Source organism: Pterocles gutturalis, unplaced genomic scaffold (assembly GCF_000699245.1).
Source record: "Pterocles gutturalis isolate BGI_N339 unplaced genomic scaffold, ASM69924v1 scaffold3422, whole genome shotgun sequence".
Classification (NCBI taxonomy): Eukaryota; Metazoa; Chordata; class Aves; order Pterocliformes; family Pteroclidae; genus Pterocles; species Pterocles gutturalis.
The window spans coordinates 225,463-245,665 of record NW_010107797.1 but is presented as its reverse complement, the minus strand read 5'-3'; the positions used below and the strand labels follow the sequence as shown (position 1 = coordinate 245,665).

The following is a 20,203-nucleotide window of genomic DNA, read 5'->3' as shown; positions in this document are numbered from 1 at the left end:
AGCGGATCTTTTACTTGCTTCTCCAAGAATGCAGTGTCATAGACAAGCAGACTCAAAAGCTCTTGAAAGTGCCCAAAGGTAGCATTGGGCAGTTTTTTCAAGACCGTTCTTCTGTGGGACACTCAAGAAATATTCCTTGTAAAGGCAAGAAACTGCAGATTGGATTAAAGATTCTGGAACAACCTCATGCAATCCTGTTTGTGGATGAGAAGGATGTTATAGAAATAAATGAAAAACTAGCTGAGTTGCTTTTGGCCATTACTAGCTGTGAGGAAAGATACAGTATGTTTAAAAGCAAAAGCAGGTTAACTAAAGGCATCCAAATAGATATTGGCTCACCTGTTAGAGTACAGCTGAGATCAGGAGATGATAAATTTCCTGGAGTTGTACGCTTCAGAGGACCCTTACTGCAAGAAAGGTCCCTAACAGGGATATATTTTGGAGTAGAGTTGCTGGTAAGTTTCTTGCTAAGGGGGAGCATCATACATATTTACAAGATGAGCTAAAAAGCTTTAATTTAAAGAGGCAGACATAATTTTTTTTCCCTCTAGAGGCATTATTACCCCTAAAAGTTCTGTAACTTTTCATGAATATTGCTATTAAATACCTATGAACACACCATATCACGTTAGCCTTGTATTCTACATGTTAAGTGAAGCTTGATGAGGTTAATGGGCTGGGAAAAAGACGAACATACTGATTCTTCTAGCCTAGAAAAATTTAATTACTTAATTACATCCCCATTGTGGCAAATATCTGACTCAGTATGTTGTTTTTCCCTGCATGTGGCAGCAGTGCCGGGATACAATCCACAAACACAGGCTGGTTTTTAGGGCTGCTGGTTTTGTAGAGCCCTAAAAGTCAAATGGGAACTAGGATAGTGAATGTTGCTGCTGTGTGCTCCTAATGAGCTATTTCTGAAAAATTAATGTCAACCATAAGCTTTTGAAGGATTAAATTCATGAGAGAGCCACTTTTGCATCAGAAGTATGTTTTTCAAAGTCCTCTTTAAATTTTTCCCAAATTCTTTGTGATTCCCACTAATAACCTCAGGGAATATTAAGCTCAAGTGCTTCTGAAAAACAGCTCTCTATTTGGCATCTAAGTAAAATTTTTGAATGCTTATCGTTATGCCTAGTATGAAGTAGTCTTGTCTTGATATGGCGAAAATTTGATGATGGAAGCAAAGAAAACATGCTTTTCTGAGTAAAAAGGCTTCTGCCTGCAGTTACTTTCTGATCTAATGACATTTTACCATTTATTTCCCTAAGATATACAGTGTGTATATTTGCCACAAATTCCAGCAATAGAATTCTCCCAATATAATGATAATTCATCTGTTAAATTCTGACTGAGATTTCTCCAAAATACTGGATTCTGTTATTGCTTTTGTAGTAGTCTGATTTTGTACAAAATACACTGCTGTTTTTATTCTTTTTTTATTTTTTTCCTTCTCTTCTTCCTCCTCCGACACTTAGGAAGAAGGTCGTGGTCAGGGCTTTACTGATGGACAGTACCAAGGCAAGCAGCTTTTCAGATGCGATGAGGATTGTGGGGTTTTTGTTGCTTTGGACAAACTGGAGCTGGTGGAAGATGATGATAATGAACTGGAAAGTGACTATGCAGCTCCAGTTGACGCAATGCAGGTAGAACTTCCTCCTCTGGAGATCAACTCCAGGGTTTCTCTGAAGATAGGAGAGAGTATAGAGTATGGGACAGTTATATTCTGTGATGTCTTACCAGGAAACGAAAGTTTAGGATACGTTGTTGGAGTGGACATGGTAAGAAAATAATCTGACTTTAATAATTTTTGCATGTGTGTTAGCGAGTAAATGACATGCAATATAAATGAAGAGACGTTATCCACAAGCTACTTCAGCGGAGGCTGACCTAAAATGGGAAATAAACACTTCTGTTCAAAGATGCCCCTTGGTGGTAATTGTTTTTTGGCATCAGGTAAATGGTATCCTATTTGCTGCTAAGCAGTTCAGGAGAAATACCCTGGTTACTCTGAGGAGCCTCCACTGAGCTACTTGCAATGTTAGATGTCAGTCTTCAGATAACAGTTGAGTGTTTGTCTTGTGAGACTGGCTTTGTTCTGCCTTTTAAAAAAGTAGGCTGGATGCCTTTTTCTTTACTAGCTATTTTTAAAAGCTTTTTAAAATGTAATTTTGGTTTGTTTGACTTTGTTCTGCCTTAAAAATACAAATTTCAAGTACAAAAGTTGATCATTCAAGAAAATGTGAAGCTTGTAATTAAAAATTATTTATAGCAACTTGAATATTCTAAAATTACCAACTTTCAAGTTTTTCGTAGTTAAAGGGTGTTTTGTGTTTGCTTTTGTAGATCAGGTGCTTCCATTTTCTTGATTGCAGAAGTTGGTGCCTAACAATGCACTGGAATGGTGCAGTGAAGTTGTTTATAAATGATTAATTTTAGTAGAGAAATGCTTGTTAAAATAGGAAATGTTTCTCAACAGTTCTTAAGTTTGCATTTGTCTTTAAAGACAGTAATGTTTGAATGTTCTCAGTACAAAGCTTGTTACAGGAAAAAGTAGATGTTGTCGAACCTTTCATTTTCCTACTTTTTACCATAATGTTCCTAAAGACATATGTGTGTATTCTGTGCGAAGTAAATCTTCTCTTGGGATAAATGTAACATGTTTTTCTATTTTTAGGATAATCCTATTGGAAACTGGGATGGAAGATACAATGGAATACAGCTGTGCAGTTTTGCAAGTGTTGAAAGTACACTTCTTTTGCCTATCAATGATGTTATACCAGGTATGCTCTGCTTTCTTAACCAGAAGGCAGACTTTGATAACATCTCAATCTAGGCACAGTTATATGATTAAAACAATACTATGGAATTAATAGCCTAAATTCACCTGAATTACTTTAACCTTCTGTGTTATACTTTTCACTTTCCTCATCCTTTTGGTTACAATCTCACTAATAGACAAGGTTTAATATGAATAAAACAATGTCAAATTATGTAGTATTTGCAATATTATGCAGTTGTAAAGGATTCATGAATGTGTGAGTGTCTGTAACGGGAATGTTTTTCTTGCATGTTGTTCAATTTATTCCAGGAGTTTAAGTAACTTGGATCAGAAAGCTGTTCCTTCTGTGCTTAAAATGTATTGATGGTATTACTTATGCATTCTGTGAGTAAATACCTGAAAATTCATAGCAAGATTGTGGAAAAATTCACTATCCACAGTAATTCACTGAATGGTGTTCACTTGTAACCACTGTAGTCTCCCGATTCCTTTTCTGAAGAAGGAAAGAAGTTTCATGTAGAACATTTGTGCTCTGTCTGAAGGCAGGTGCTAATGAGTGTGCGGTCTTGTACAGCATTAGTCTGTAACCATTGCCCTCTCTCTTCAATTGAGCTAAATGTTTTTACATTCACCTCCTGCTTGTTGGTTTAGCTGAGATGCATGCTTTTGCATGAATTCGCCTTTCTCGGGAGAATTCATGGGGACTTCTCCATATTTTGGGAAGAGAGCATTTGTTCTAGATGTGTTGGTGGAAAACAAGTTAGAATTTCATGGATCTGTTTCCTGTAATGGAAGCATGCACATACATTGAAGAACATGAAGTCAATCTATTTGACATGTCCAAGAATTAATGGTAGACTTCAGAGTAAAGTAATTGCTGATGTGATAGTAGCAAACTGTATATACATAAAATGTTGATTATGTGCCAAACAGGGTTTTGCTCTACTCAGTTGTAAAACTTATGATGCTAAACCTTGGTTCAGTTACATTTCATCTTGAACTTCTCTGTGATATAGTAAAAGCATAGAAAAGGGAAGCTAATATTCTCTTCATATACCATCTCTTAGAGACTGTGTCACAGGACAGGAGACCTCCCAAGCTTGCCTATACCTCAAGAGGTGGTAGTGACAAAAGCTTGTTCAATCACAGTAAGCCAAAGGCTACAGGTAAATATGGGAAGTAATTTACCTATGTAAGATTATAAATTTATGTTGCCTTGCATTTTCTGTCACTTAATTTATTATTTCAGTTACATATTAAGCTAAATTTCTCTGAAGTAGAATATTGGTATGAATTTATTTACTCGTAATAAAGATGGTAGTTTAAGACTGTTCAAAATACCTTCACTTTCATGAAAAACAGTTTGAGGTTTAGCAAAAATTCAAGAGCATATTGCCTAGTTGTCTAGTATAACCAGGTAAGGACTGCATTCTGTTTTTCTGAAAGTATGGTGTGTTTGGGGGTTTTTTTTATTTTTTAATAACTATAGTTTGTGGTTGTCTTCCTTCTGTGGGACTAGAAACTTCCAAATTCTTAGTTCAGGACCAGATCTACTTAATAGTGAATATGTAAATTTTGCTGTGATTCAAAGCCAAAATTGAATTTCCCAAAATATAAACTACTTACGACTCTGGTTTTGGCCAGCTCTGAAAATCCTCCCAGGGAAAATAAATCTGGAAGGGAATTTTTTTTTTTTTTTGGAAGGCAGAAATCAAAGCTCAGTGTCTTTTCAGTTTACTAGTGGCTATTTTGGGTTGTAGAACACTAATGACAGTATGTTCTGTAAGCTTTCATTCTACCGGGTGTTGAATGCTGGCATAGATGGTCTTCACAGAAGTAACTGTGGTTGTATGCAAGTTACAGCTGTGTGGAATTGGATCTGTAATTTATTTGCCTACTCTGAGTTTTTTTTCTTTAAAAACAAAGACAAAATACCTGCTGTACACTGTCTCCCAAATGCTTTCTTTTATCCATAATTTACAGTAACAAAAAATTAGCACTTGAGGTGTATTTTCTGCCTTTTTTTCAGGTTGGTGTCTTGAAATTTCAGTTTGGAGGATTAATTTGGTTTGGGATATTGCTACCTTGTTGCAGGCTTAGAACTGTGGTAGCTTTGATGGGAGAGTTTGCTTTGTGGAGAGGCAGTTATATCATCTTGAAAGTATAGTAACAAATTTATTTTATGAAATAAGAGTGTAGCTAGCCTTTTGTATAGAGAAATTAATCTCTTCAGTAAAACATGTTGTTTTCCAGGATCTACCTCTGAACCTGGAAATAGAAACAGATCTGAAGTCTTCTACACATTAAATGGCTCCTCAGTTGACTCTCAGCCTCAAACGAAAACAAAGCCCCCATGGTATATTGATGAAGGTAATGAGAGATGATAGTCTTTCATGTAGGCATATGCTTTATTTAAAAAACAAAACTAGAGAGTATTGATGTTCTTCAAATAAAACAAGTATGATTTTAAATTTAAAACAGTTGGAGTATGTTGGCTTAGCGGAAGACATACTATATAATAAAAAGCATCTTGGAACTCCCATGAAGATATACTCTGTCTTAATTGACAGACCTGTTGTTTTATTCTGCATGTAGGAGATTCCGTTCTTGGCAACATATGTGCAGCTCTATGGGAATGCGTATGTCTTGCATGCAAAATAAAAGCTGAGGCTTGGAAGGAAGATATTAAGATATTCCTTGTAGCCAAGTATACAGAGTAATTTTATTTTGCCTGTCTTTTTGTAGCTAATGTTACAGATCTAAGGGAACTGTAATATTCTGCCATGCCAGCTAATCATTGTGGAAGTATGGCGGGGGGGGTTAATCTGACTAAGCATGGAAGTTTTTTCAGTGTTTTAAAAAGTTATTTGTGTAACATCTCTCTGAATTCTTACAAGAATGTACCCAAAGGATCAGTATATCTTGATTTGCTTCCAGATCTAATTTTTCTTTTTTTTTTCTTGTTAGCTTTTCTGAAGTGTGCCTAGCTGGCTAAGTGACTGAAGGGGTAAACACTAAGCTAATAATGTTAATTTACAGTGGAAACCTAGTAGCCCCTGAATTCCATGAACCATAAAAGAAGTTAAAATTGTTCCTGATTGCCTAACAGATGTTGTTCCAACAGCTTGGAACTCTGTTTAAAAATTAGTTTATTATAATATTTTAAAAACCCAAGGTAAATATCTTATCTCAAAAGGACTATGGAAGTAAAGGATTAAAATTTTTTTTTAAGTTTTTGGATATTAACTTCAGTTAATAAAACAGCATGGGGAGAAGAGGTGATGAAGGGGAGGCTTTTGCTGTATGAATACCAATTGCGTATTAGCGACCATGTAGAGACATGAGCGAAGATACAGAACACTTGTGCTGTTACATCTACTTGTGATCTCATTTATCAAGCACTGCATTAGTCATGACTTATTTAAATCCTTTATTCTTTATAGACAGTGATAGGTTCCTTGTGTTAGAATCAAAGTATACTGTGACAGAGCCAGCGGAGTAAACACTTTTCCATTTGCACATCATGTCTGCAAGTAATTAGTGATCTCTCTGTAAGCTTTGAACCAAAACCCTTTTCTCAATCACACTGACCAATGACTTCTTCCTAGTTTTGCCTATTACAGTCATGATCCTTGGGGCTGTTAACTTGTATTCTCAGAAAGATTTGATGTGGGGATAAAAAAAAAGTTTTCCATCTAAACCTTCCTGTTGTTTCTGGCTGACATTTCTTTTCTCTGTGCTATTCGTTTCTATTGGTTTTGGTAAAAATGGTGGGGCTACAGCAGTGTCTCCTCAGCCTCTTCTGTCTCTTCAGGGTTACCAAGTGGCAAACATCTTCCTATGTGTCCCCAGCTGTTAGTGCTTCCTACATAGGACACCCATTCAATCAGATGTAGTTGCAGATAGATTTCACTGGTTTGATAGCTAAGTCTTTCCTTTAATAAGATAGGGGGGGAAGAATCCCCAATATTTACTAACATTTTGGTTTTGATTTTAACAGTTGCTGAAGACCCTGCAAAATCACTTACCGATTCATCTCCTGGATTTGGGCATTCTTCACCACCACTGCAGCAACCTTTAACAAACTCTGTTTCTACAGAAAACAGATTTCACTCCCTCCCTTTTAGCTTGACAAAAACGTCAAGTACTAATGGTACTACTATTGGACATAGTCCTCTCTCTTTATCTGTTCAGTCAGTCATTGGTGATGTAAATACTGTGGCTAACCAGGAGAGTCCATCAACAGCAGGCCCAGTCGAGAACTCACATGGTCTTGAAGCAGGTTCCTTGGCTGAAGTTAAAGAAAATCCTCCTTTCTATGGAGTGATCCGCTGGATCGGACAGCCCCCTGGAGTAAATGAAGTGTTAGCTGGACTGGAACTGGTAAATATAAATTGTCATTCATATTACTATTAATTACATGTTACTAGTGGTTTGTGTGGTTGTGTGTTGTGTGGGGTTTTTGGTTTTTTTTTCTTCCCTGAGAGTTGGTGCTTGTATACTTTGCAAAAGCAGTCAGTCTGGAAGAATTTGTCCAAACAAGTTGCCGTATGATCTCCTTATGACATAACTAAATTCTTAACATGAACTCTGACTTTTGTGGCTGCCCTGGACTGTGCTCTGTTAATAGGCTCTGAGGTGTCTTTGTGTCACAACAGGTAATGGAATTTGTAGGACTGGTCACTTACTTTAAAGGAGTGCCCTTTGCTTATGTTATGGAGATTTTAATTGAAGAAAAAAAAACAACAAAACCCAACTATATTTAAAGGTTCTTTTGAAATGCAGATTGACATAAAATGCCCTGGCTCTAAGAGTCTTTACTGAATACTAAATTTTTGTTTGGTTGTTTTTTTGCATACCAGCAAACAGGCAGCATCAGAGTTATGACTGTCAGAATCATAATACTGGTTTTGGTATCGACAGTAGTGATGGTCATGACAGCCATGTGCTTCATGAGTTTCGTTGAAGATGCTTCAGTTAAAGAACACCTCAGCTGAAGCTTTTTATACGAAAATGCAGGAACACTGTATATCAAGGTTCAGGGTACCTGAAGGGTGACTTAGGGGTAGCTATGTTATCCAATCTCTAACTGCAGAATTCTAGAAATAAGAAAAATAGTGAATTCTCACTTCAATTTTCAGGAGGATGAATGTGCAGGTTGTACGGATGGAACATTTAAAGGAACTCGATACTTCACTTGTGCTCCAAAGAAAGCTCTTTTTGTTAAACTCAAAAGCTGCAGGCCAGATTCCAGGTTTGCCTCGCTACAGCCAGTTTCCAACCAGATTGAACGCTGCAACTCTCTAGGTACTGAGTTTCTGCTTGTTACTTATTTACCATCTGGGAACTCACCTGGGTTTTGGTTTCATGTATTCCTGTAATATGTTTTTTGTTTTGAACACTTGCAAATCTGTACTGATATTACTTAAATGAGATTAATGAATAGAACATCAGTCTGTACAGAACATAATGCTTCTATGGATTACTTTTTTATGCTTTAGAACAAGAAAATGTTCATATATTTAAAGAAATTTTATAAAATTAAGGGATTTTTTGTTACACTGTACATTTTTTTTTTTACTTTAGAGATTGTAAAGCAATCGCTGAAAATGGTATTTGCAACTTCAGCCATTCATGCTTGCACTATCAGAAATAGACAGTTATTTTTCAATAATGTCAAATTATTTTTTTCTAAATATTAACATAGAAAAGCATGTATTTTTATGGTGGAAGCTTGTGAAAAATTTATTTTTGTTTCTAACTTCGGATATTTTAGATTTCTTGGGTCATGTTGTATTGCTTGGAACAATAGCAAAGAAAAAAGTTTATGATACTTTTAACATAGTGTGAACAGGGCATTTAAAATGAGAAGTTCATTCTTACTGGATACAATTAATTCAGTGCTGCAGGCTTTCTGAAGCACTCTAAGGTGCATTGTCAGTGGAATGTAAGGCCTTGTTCACTCTCTGGAAGACAGCGAGTCTCAGCTATAATAATATGCTCTTCTAGTCCAGAGAAGGAATGCTTACACTAAGGCAGTAACTTAGCTATAATACATTAATAGGAAGATCTCAAGGGGAATAAAATTTGAGGCTTTAAAGTGTCTTTTGAAAAAAAAAATTTCAGCCTTTGGAGGTTACTTAAGTGAAGTGGTAGAAGAAAACACTCCTCCAAAAATGGAAAAAGAAGGTTTAGAGACAATGATTGGAAAGAAGAAAGGTATCCAGGGTCATTACAACTCCTGTTACTTAGACTCCACCTTATTCTGGTAAGTTCATAATTTGTATAGCGGCATCCCATGCTAGAAATGCAGAACACATGATCTTTGTTGTAATGGCTGTCTGTCTGTATTACTGTGCAGCTTACAAAGTCATGCACTGCAACCTTTGACACATTACTGTGCTCTTTCAATTTGAACAAGTTCTGCAGCATTTGCTGGGTAACGTGAAGTGCTAGTCATGTGCAAATTGTACGGGCCCTTATGTATCGGTACTCTTTTTGACTGAGTACCTGTACTGTAAATGATTGAAGGATGAAAGAGTGCACAGGCTGGGAGGTGGAGGGGGGGAAGAATCCTCCTTTGGCAGCTGGTTTTGTACTCTGCTGCAGAAAGGATACTGGATTAAAGTGGACTGCTACTATTTAGTACAGCTGTGTTGTCCTCTGTCCATAATTACCTCTTTCTGAGTTTGTTTAGTTCTTTAATCCTTCCTGTGGCTTTGCTTGGTTTGTCTTATGTTGCTCAGGCATCTGAGTGGTTGTATCTTCCAGAATCAAAACAACATCCCTTTCCTTTTTTTCTTTGTAGCCTGTTTTCTTTTAGCTCTGTTTTGGACACTGTATTACTCAGACCTAAAGAAAAGAATGATGTAGAGTACTATAGTGAGACTCAAGAGCTGTTGCGGACAGAGATTGTGAATCCTCTGAGAATGTAAGTAAAGTCATTAACTGGTCTCTGGTCTAATATAAATTTTATATGAGATCCTGCTGTGTATGCATCCCTATTGCAAACCTGAAAAGCGTGGCTAGCTGCTTCTGCCAGTCTGTTCAATTTATTTTGAGTATTTTTACTTGTTTGTGGTACGTTTAATCAGTGCAAACTGGAAATAGTTATTAATTATTTGTTGATAAAATATTTTCACTAGTCTCTATTTGGAAATGTAGTCAGTGTAAAGCTATTTTCAAATTTGTATAGGTATGAATACAAAAGCATTGATAAATGAGTTATGTTTGTTCACAGCATTCATATTTGTATGATTTTAATGCTGCTGTTCTTGACAAGAAAAGTATTTGGGTTATATCATGTGGAGTTTCACAATTTGGTGGAATTAGTAATTTTTACATGGAGTCTGCAAGTGGTCAGAATGCTTTTAATAAAAGAACTTAAGCTTTGTAATTTCTTAGGCACAGTGAACAAACGAAATATGGTAAAAATTTGCATGAAAAGCAATTTGTCTTTAGCTTAATTTAAAAAAAAAAAAAACATGCAAATAATACAGTTCTGGAATTCTGTGAGCTGTCACTGAACAGTTTATCCCAAAGTTTTTCTTTTGATTCCTGGAATTAAATCATGGCATCTGAACCCTTGTTCTTGTAAGGGTGTGTGTACTTTGCCAGGTGTGTTCCAGGTTCTGTGGTCTAGGTAATAGGATACACACCAAGCAGCAGAAATCTCAAGTGTCTGAGAAGACTGAAAGCCTTACTTCTACCTTTCCACCATGCTTAAAACTTCCTTTGCACTTTTTGCAAAGTTTTAGAGGAAAGCATTGAATGTTCAAAACTTCAGCTGCTTAGGTCAGCAATACAGTTCTGTATCTTCTTCTCAAATATTGAATTTTTTTTATTAACAACTCCCATAGTGTTGCTGTTATGTGACATTCTGAAAATGAGGTATTAAGCGGTGCAAATTAGAATGAAAACAAAATTGGCTGACAAATCAGAAAACAGTTTTCCCACTAACTTAAATACTTAAAAAGAGCTCTTAAAGGTTATGCAAGAACATTGAGCACTGCACTAAATTTATAGTGCATTAAAAAAACTGGAAGATTGAATATGAGGAGTCAATACATAGTTTTGAAGAAATCCTGTATACAGTTAGAGAAGGATTTGAGAGCCTGTATTTCAGCATTTAAGAGGGTTTTTTTTTTCTGCTTCTCTGATCACAAACTAGCTAATAGCTTATTAAACCCATTTATCTTAGATATGGATATGTATGTGCTACAAAAATAATGAAACTGAGGAAAATACTTGAAAAAGTTGAGGCTGCATCAGGATTCACTTCAGAGGAAAAAGGTAACTGGGGAGGTTTTCCTTTCTTTGAGATTTTGCAAGAATCATAATATGAAGGAACTGAAATACCTTGCTATGTAATTATACCTGAACAAAACATACAAATATTTCTCTGTAGCAGTTATATATCTACCAGAGACTTGAGTGACTATTGGGTGGTTAAAAAGGTCTTTCCTGCTTCCTCAGCTCTGTAAGGAACCCTAGGTTAACAGTTTCTGCTGTAAAAGTCTCTTTCTTTTTGTCCTGGTTTCAGTTGGGACAGAGTTAACTTTCTTCAGAGTAGCTAGTGTGAGGCTGTGTTTTGGAGTTGTGCTGAGGAGAACACTGATCACATACTGACGTTTATAGTTGATGCAGGACAGTCAAGGACTTGTCAGCTTCTCTGCTGTGCCCGTGTCCGCAGGGACTGGAGAAGCTGGGAGGGAGCACAGCCCCAATTACTAGCCCAAGATTTGACCTTAGGTTGAGGATTGAGACCTGAACTGGCCAATGGTCTATTCCATGTCATGCACATCATGCCCAGTAAATAGATGAGGGTTGGTGAAGAAGTTCTCTCTTGGTCTGGGTTTTCTCCCTCTGGGTTGCCTCTCTCTGAGTTGTTTTGGTCTCTTGGACACTTGGGCTCTTATCTCCATTCAGGGAGTGTGGTTTTGGGACTCTCCCTGCTCTGGGACCATTAGCCGGGAACAGGCTGAGCCTTGGTCATTGAGTGGTGAGCAGTATCACTGTGTATCACTCATTTGTATATATTACTATTATAATTATTTTCAATATTGTTGTAGTTTAGTTATTGTTCTTATCTCAAGTCTCTTTTCCCTTCACCCCTTTAATTCTCTCCCCCATTCCTGGGAGGGGGAAGGTGAGCGAACGGCTGCGTGGTGTTTCGCTGCCAGCCAGGGTCAAACTATGACACTTTTCTTGCCTTCCTGTGCCCATGTAACTCCATTCTACCAGCTGGGGGAGATCTAAGGTTCTTCCTCAGAAGTGATGACTGTGATAAGGCTGGGGTCTTTGTCCTCTTTCAAAATGTTGCTTTGGTCCCTGAGGAATAATCTGTCTACTACAACACTTCATTGTCACAATGGTTATGTAGTATTGTAAGAAATAAAATGTGTAAATTGTATTAGAAAAATAAATTCCCAACCTTTTGATCTTCTGCTGCATATAATGATTAATTACGTAGATGTTTCATTTTTGTTTGGGAGAATGCTACTGGTTTTCAGCATTTAGCATTTACAAAGAAAGTATTTGTTGCAGTTAGTGGCAGGAAGAGAAATATGCCAGAAAACTCTTGGTGTTGGGTGAGAATAGACCTCTGGGAAGCTAGTGTTGGCTGCATTCTTGATTAGAGTTTAGATGAACTTTGTACTGTGTGGTTTTTATGTAAGTGTTACTCCTCCCTGCCTCTCTGCAGTTTCACTGTTTTCTTTTGAAAGCTTTTATTTCTCCTGAAAAAATTGTGTGGCACCAAATGATCCCTCGGAAATACAGAGCATCTTTTTGATCTTTACTGGAAAGCTCTGTTACCCTGTTGAGCCTGTGTAGGGCCATTTGACACCAAAAGAGTAAATAGAGGTTTGCATCATGAAGATGTCCATACTTTGTCATAATCTTACTGTGTTAATAAAACTGTAAAAATGAACATTTATTTTTTTCCTAGTAAAATGCTGAAAACTTTCACATAAAATCAGTCTTTAACTTATCTGGTTTTGCATGCTAACAAGACTCTTTTTTTCCTTCCCCCCCAGACCCAGAAGAATTTTTGAATATTTTATTTCACCATATTCTAAGAGTTGAGCCACTGTTGAAAATAAGGTGAATCTTTTTTCTTTGTTGAACTCATCTATTTGTAGAGGCTGCTGAGGAGAGGGTATCTGCTGCCTTTCAAATTGGGATAGCTCAGAGAGCACTTTCACTTGTGATTCACGTTTCTAATAAGATTCAATATAAAAGTTATATTGACATTTTCAGTCCTTTACTCGTTGCAGGAATTGTACTAGTTTATATGCTGGTTTAGTGGTGTGTGAGGTGTGTAAGTGCCCGCTATCTGTTGGGCTGTGCAGAGTTACGGGAGCTGGGACACCGTAACTGGAGCAGCTGTGTGCAGTGTGCTGTACTTCACCGTGTAGATGCCATTTGAGTAGACTGAGGCGATCTGCTGTGGCAGGTCTGTAGGTCTGTTTTGAAAATGTTTGAAGGGGTGAGAGATCAAGGCCTATCCTGAATTTGTTACTGTGTTCCTGCTTCTGCCTAGACAAAGGTCTGTATTTGTAATATACTGTTAGGTTAAAAAAAACCCAAAATACAACAACTGGTAACTTCAAGCATGTGTTGGGTCTATACAGAAAAGTGTTCAGAGAATAGCTTGCCATCTTAAGACCCTCACATTTGTTGTTAGTGCCTCTCTTCAATTCTGTGAAATACAACTTGCTGAGAAACCCCTGTGGCTAATGTATTATTCCGGTGAAACAGCTGAGGTACAATACTATGATTATAACAATAGTATTTATTATTAGAATAATAGATCTTCATGTGCGAATGTATTTCTAGTTTTTGGTAGTTAATAGGTGTGCTGCTGGGGCAGAAATCACAGCTGAAAGAAGTAAAAGCAAGGGAAGATGCCTCTTCTTCCACTTGTAAATTTCTGCCCTGTCTTCCACGTGTCTTGAGTCTCTCTTCTGTAAAGCTTGGCCTTCAAGGTTTTTGTCATCTCTGCGCCATACAGAGAACAGAACTTCGTTCCACCATTCAGCTTTTAGCACTGAAGTTGGTGTGCTTTGTGCACATACCTTAACTCTCTAAGAGTAATCCAGAAGTCTCCTTTCTTAGAAAGAAGGCTTAAAATTAATAACTTCAAGCGTCATACTCTTACAGTACTCTCAACACCTGAGTTGCTTTTTAGAATATGTTGTCTTAAATGCTGGCTGGGATGGGAGGAGGTTACCGTTTATAGCAAATTTGATTAAATTCTCCAGGAATTTCATCCCAGGAACTTTGACGCAGGGGTGAAACAGCTCCTGCCTAACTTTTTTCTTTTGCTGTTGGAGGCCAGTTACTCCTATATGCTTTTTTTTCATGATAGCAAAATCAATTTCTTCAATGTGAGCCCAGTCTTCTATATCCTTTCGTATGTTTTTCCAGACTAGGTTGAATTACTCATCTGAAGCTCTCTTCCCAAATACATCAGATTGACGTTTATGTAACAGAAATATGACCTGAAAACATCAGTACTTAATTGTGACTTTGTTTTGAAACATCTGACCTCAAAATTTACTTAAATTGGTAGCTTAATCTTAATCTGTGTTATTAAGCCCATTTTTTTTCTTAAATTCCTTCTTGGGAATATGACACTGGAGAGAATTACTGTTGTTCCTTTTGGTGTTTTATTACAGAAACTCTTACCTGTCTTCCCAATCAAAGCTGCTTTAGTGTGTTGGAGTTTTCCATGCATATGCTTAGGAAGTGTTTCTCAGTTGTTAGTTCAGTAATGCATAGGCATATGTTTTAAAACGGGCTCTGAAACAAGTTTTTTCTAAAATCAGTCCACACTTCATACTTGCCTGTCTTCTCAGGCATTTTGTTGTTGTTGCTGGGTGTTTGGTGGGGTTTTTTGGTAAAGTGCAATATATTTCAATGCAGAGAAGATTTTGTGTAAACTGTTTTCTGGTAGATGGTATTTTCCTAATAAAATACAGTCATGGTTACAGTAGAGCTTCAGAATATATTTTTTAAATCTGTTTTTAGATCAGCAGGTCAGAAAGTACAAGACTGCTACTTCTATCAAATTTTTATGGACAAAAATGAGAAAGTTGGAGTCCCAACAATTCAGCAGTTACTAGAGTGGTCATTCATCAACAGCAACTTGAAGTTTGCAGAGGTTGGTGACAGCTGTTGCTTTGTTGGAAGTGATGATACCTAGATATTTCCCCATTCAGTAATGCGACAAAAGTAGGATTTGGTGAGAAAACAAAATGCGGACATGTTGGAAATGGGAGTACTAGGTCAGTGAGACAGGTTGCCTACATTACAGCAATGTTTTAAGGTTGACCTAATGATGTGTATCCTTTGGCTGAACAGACCAAAGTAATTTAGGTAAAGAATTGCTAAAAGAAAACTTTTTAGTTACTGCCAGTAAGTTATCTTAAGAACTAGTATTTTGAGATACCTCTGTTTTGTAAAAAGCTTTACAAAGGGAAGATTTTTCTTTTCCCCCTCACCCCCCCCAGAATGGGGCAGTGTAGTCCAATATTTAATATCCTATTTGAGCATGACTGGGACTTAAGACATTTTGACAATGATTTAGATGCCACTTCCTGTTTTTTTTTTGTAGCTGTACTTTCTCTCAAAGACTTAATTTTGGTTTGCTTGCCATATTTTTAATTTTGAAGTCACTGGGCTGTAAGTTTAAATAATATGAATATATTTACAGCATTAGAAATATGTCTCTAAATTTAGATAATTACCTATTTCAAGCTCTTGACATGATATTCTGACATTTTACCTAGGCACCCTCTTGCCTGATTATCCAGATGCCTCGGTTTGGAAAAGACTTCAAAATGTTCAATAAAATTTTTCCATCCTTGGAATTAAATATAACAGACTTACTTGAAGATAGTAAGTATACAGTACTGCATTGTGTAATAAAAGAGAGTTGTTGAGAGTGACTAACAGTGAAAGTAAGTAGTCCTGGTAGTTCTGTTGGTTTTTTTTGTTTTTATTAAATATTTAAGAAGGTAGTGTGAGATACTCAGGCTGAGGAGAAAGGAAAGCTTACGGGCTAGAATGCTTTTTTTTCATATCAAAAGCTATAACTCAGAAGAATCTTGATTATATTTATTTAATTCTTGAGTATCTGTACAACTTCTTATTTCAAGACAGTGTTGTTAAAGTTGAGTTATTAGCAGCAAAACAATTCATTAACATTGCAGGTAGGAAATACTAAAAGCTAACTGTAGCACTGAGATTGGTTAACGAGTATGTACAATGTTGACTATGTTTCACTACTCCTCATCAGTTTGTGCTGCTTGTTTCTAAGCATTTTGTTGTTGATCAAACTAGAAGACGACAACCTGAGATGAGAATGTAGACCTGCAGCATGAAGTGATGGTGCATTTTTTCAACTGTAAATCTATCACTTTTTTTGTGACCTAAATTTCTGATATTTGCCATCCACTGAATTTTTCATTGCATTACCTAAGAAATGACAGCCAGTCTTAAATTTGAGATAAGAACTAATAAAGCTGCTAAAATTTATTAGAAAATAATCTCTGAAATTGTCATGGCCTTTTCTTTGACTGTCATGGCCATCAACTTATGCTATTTTTTTTTTCTGGTGTTGACAGACATAGGGCCTAAAGTAGCTGTACCAATATGATAGAGAACTAACTCGATTTAAGAACCTGTTTTTACTTGCTTATGCAGTTGATAAAACTTAATTTTTATCATCTTCTGTTTTGCAACTTACCATTCTAAACCTTTTCCTCTTATTCCACATTATGTCAAAGGGAAGAAGTTAAATGCAGTAGTACATTTCTGGTTTTAGCTTTTTTAATGTATTTTTCTCCATTTAAAGTAGTAACCCTTCCTCCTTTCCATACCCCTCCTCTGAAAAAAATCAAAAAAAGCTCCCCAAATTGGAAACTAATATCTTTGTTAAAAATGCAGCTCCCAGGCAGTGCCGTATATGCGGAGGGCTTGCTATGTATGAGTGCAGAGAATGTTATGAAGACACTGATATATCTGCTGGGAAAATCAAACAGTTCTGCAAAACCTGCAATACGCAGGTAAGTTGTTATCTTTGTTATTCTAACCCAAGCGGTATATGGTAATAATTGACAAAAAGGCACAAGAGTGAGACAGGAGTGTAACTGCACCCACCAAGTGTGGGTGACATTGACAAACCGGGAACTCCGTGTGACCCTGCAATGTACTCATCAAACAGTTTCATACTAAAAACATGGCAACTGCCAAATCCAGGACTGAATACAGCGGAGAAGTAGTAATTGTAGACAGCTTGGAATCTGTTTCCTGTTACCTGCTTTAAATCCTAATTTTACATACGTGCTACCTTGTTTGAATTGATAAATTAATGACATAGAACTGTTTGAGAGCTGTTTGGTAACTTGCATGAAGCTGTCATAGTCACAGCTTGTTTTCAAGTCTGAGCATAGTAGAAAATTGTTGCATGACATCTGACCTCTCTTCTAACCTTAGATTTGAATTCTCTGGGAAATATTAAACTACACTGGTGGGGAAAAACAGAAGAAAGGTTTAGTCTGCTACTGTTATTGCAGTTCCTTCCTTAATGCCATTAATCTTCTGTTCAGCAGTAATGTTCTTTTTAGCTTTGTCTGCCACTGAAACAAATAATCTTATGGGGTGTTTTTTCTCTTCTGAAATATCACTTCAATTGTAGGTTCATCTTCATCCCAAGAGACAGTCTCATAAATTCAATCCATTGTCACTACCTAAAGATCTGCCAGACTGGGATTGGCGACATGGCTGCATCCCGTACCAGAAGATGGAGTTGTTTGCTGTTCTCTGCATAGAAACAAGCCACTATGTAGCTTTTGTGAAATACGGGAGGGATGACTCCGCCTGGCTTTTCTTTGACAGCATGGCAGACCGGGATGGTAGATGTTTTATTTATCTGTACTTTCTCTTAATTTTTTTACATGTATTGCTATTTTAACTTTCACTGCCCATTTCTTAATGCTTTGGGCATATTAATATCATTTAACTTGAAGCACTTGATGCTGGGACACTTACCTCAACGCATAGATTTCATAGCAGCCACTGATTTGCATAACCTGAATTTCAACTAGATTGGATGCTGTAGTAAGTAGATGGTATAGAAGTAACTTCAGAAGTTTTCTAGCAGGACTCCTTGTACAATTTTTTTTTTATACTGCTCAAGTTTGGCAGAGAGAATTCCTTTTAAATAACTGCAGGAATGTGTTTTTTCAGCCTATATTTAAGTAGACAATTATCAGATGGTATGCAAATATTTTTATTGCTTTTGCTTAAATGACTTAGTGTAGGTGTCTTTAGAATAAAAGAAATAGTCGCACATTACAACATTATGCTGCTCTTTTAATCTCTTTAGAGTTATCAGTGGAAAACTGTTATCCTGTAATAATACAAATGTCAGTAAAACAAGTGTTCTCTTAGATACAGCTGCATTAGATAGTGTTTAAATAAGGACTCTGTTCAGTTCTGGTGCCCGAGAAAAACAGTAATAGATGCAAATATCAGACTCATAGTGACAGTTCTTTGCATAGAGAAACTTTGAACCCCTCTGTTACAGTGTGATTTGGGGGGCAGGGGGATAAGAATCTTGCATCCTGTTGAAAATGAAACTGCTACAAGATTAAAGTCTTTCTTGTAACAACCAGGAGGCAATCAAGCTTTGTTTCAAAGTGCTTGAAATGTGTCCAACTGAAATCTGTAAAGAACCAGTTATTTCAGGAATGTTGATCATGTGAGATACTTACTGGATGTGTCTCCTGCTGATCTTGGGTTTTTGCATCACAAATATTTTCCTTCAGCTGGTGCTATAAGCTAAAAATGTGAGCTGAGGGACAGTGTCATGGATGTCCATACTTCTGTTGTTTGAATTTGCTTGGTTTTACATAGAAAATGTCCAGGAGCAAACTCTGCCTTAGTTTTGCAAGTCGGGTACAGGCACTCATAGTTTAGAAAGTCATCAACTGTTACCAGTTGTCATGTTGTTATCAAATTTAGTAGCATTTGAGGTGGAGTAAGTATTCAGGTCACTCTCCTGAAGTCCTACGGAATTTTAGTGTTAACAAAACCCCAAAGTTCTCACTCTGGTGGGGGTTTTGTGTGGTGTTTGTGTGGCTGTGTGTTTGTTAGTAACACCAAGATATTCTGATACCAATTGCAATTTTTCTTGAACACATTTTTCATATAAGTTTACCCTTCAGTAGTCCAGACCAGCATCGTTAGGTTTTTTTAGAAGGTGTTTTCAAGAACTGGTGATGTTGTCATAATTAAAGTACATTATAAAGAGTAAATATATGTAGATACCATCCTAATCTCTTTTTCTTTCTTTCCTTATGGTTAAAAGGAGGCCAGAATGGCTTCAACATTCCACAAGTTACCCCATGTCCAGAAGTTGGTGAATACCTGAAGATGTCTCTAGAAGAACTACACTCACTGGATTCCAGAAAAATTCAAGGCTGTGCACGAAGACTACTTTGTGATGCTTACATGTGCATGTATCAAAGTCCAACAATGAGTTTATACAAATGAACGATGTCCTCTGGAAAACTGAAGAAACAGTGTAGAGTTATCTACTGTTGCATTTCCTGCATTTTTTTTTATTAGTTTTAATGCTACCGTTGCTGGCAATGGATGCACTGACAAGAAAGAAGTTGACTCTGAGAGCAAAAGGGTTGCTGTTCCAAAAACTGTATGTGGAGTTCTGTAATTGAAGTATTTAAGCATATTGCACTCTGGGAAGTGTGCTTGTGTGTGTTTGTTTTATAAACAAAGTCTAAGTGAAGTTACTGAGACTTAAAGCTTTAAGTGCATTGATAATACACAGGCTTTTTTGAAATGTTAAAGGTGGAATTAATGTCAGGAGAAACCCCCTTAGTCCACTGAGAACGTAAAGATACAGTGTTCTTGCTCAGTACATTTCTGTGGACTCAGGATGATGATTCTCTTGTGTTTCTCTACCTTCCGCACCCACCACTTCTCCCCATCCTTGATCTTTTTAGCACCGTGGATTCTCTCTCTTGAAGAGGGAGTAACTTCAGTTTCAGTAAGATAAATTTTAGACTGACTATTGCATATTAATTCTGGTCTGTTATCTGTCTGCCACATTATTTTCAGTTTGCACATTTGCATCTTCAAAAATCAATGTTAATTTAAAGATCTGAATTCCTATCTTGGGAAAATCTAGCACACAGATTGCTGTTGACTTGTGATTTTTGGAGGGTGAAAAAGAGGAGGAGAAGAGGGTGTTAAGGGGAAGCATAGTTGCTGAAATATAAAATTATCCATGAAAGATAACAGATGTCTTTTTCTAAGTGTCTATTTTTAAAGACACAAAACAGTCTGGAACAGAGCAGCAACTATATACAAATGATTTGAGGACAAAACAGT

The 20,203-nt window shown here is 36.8% G+C and overlaps 1 protein-coding gene across 2 annotated transcripts in view; it reads left to right on the top strand.

Moving 5' to 3' along the window:
- Positions 1–19,345, top strand: part of CYLD (cylindromatosis (turban tumor syndrome)) — a 19,402-nt gene extending 57 nt beyond the window's left edge. Inside the window, exons 1-16 of one of the 2 annotated variants that reach the window (XM_010072361.1) lie at positions 1–455; positions 1,479–1,781; positions 2,678–2,783; positions 3,850–3,948; positions 5,036–5,152; positions 6,783–7,165; positions 7,924–8,089; positions 8,909–9,050; positions 9,591–9,713; positions 10,983–11,074; positions 12,820–12,886; positions 14,816–14,948; positions 15,577–15,685; positions 16,736–16,854; positions 17,487–17,703; positions 19,161–19,345. The exon at positions 1–455 is cut by the window's left edge and continues 57 nt beyond it. In XM_010072361.1, coding sequence (XP_010070663.1) covers positions 1–455; positions 1,479–1,781; positions 2,678–2,783; positions 3,850–3,948; positions 5,036–5,152; positions 6,783–7,165; positions 7,924–8,089; positions 8,909–9,050; positions 9,591–9,713; positions 10,983–11,074; positions 12,820–12,886; positions 14,816–14,948; positions 15,577–15,685; positions 16,736–16,854; positions 17,487–17,703; positions 19,161–19,345 — 2,816 coding nt within the window. Of the gene's footprint in view, positions 456–1,478; positions 1,782–2,677; positions 2,784–3,819; positions 3,949–5,035; positions 5,153–6,782; positions 7,166–7,923; positions 8,090–8,908; positions 9,051–9,590; positions 9,714–10,982; positions 11,075–12,819; positions 12,887–14,815; positions 14,949–15,576; positions 15,686–16,735; positions 16,855–17,486; positions 17,704–19,160 lie in introns of both variants that reach the window. The other variant, XM_010072360.1, reaches the window with a different exon arrangement.
- Positions 19,346–20,203: the final 858 nt, after the last annotated feature.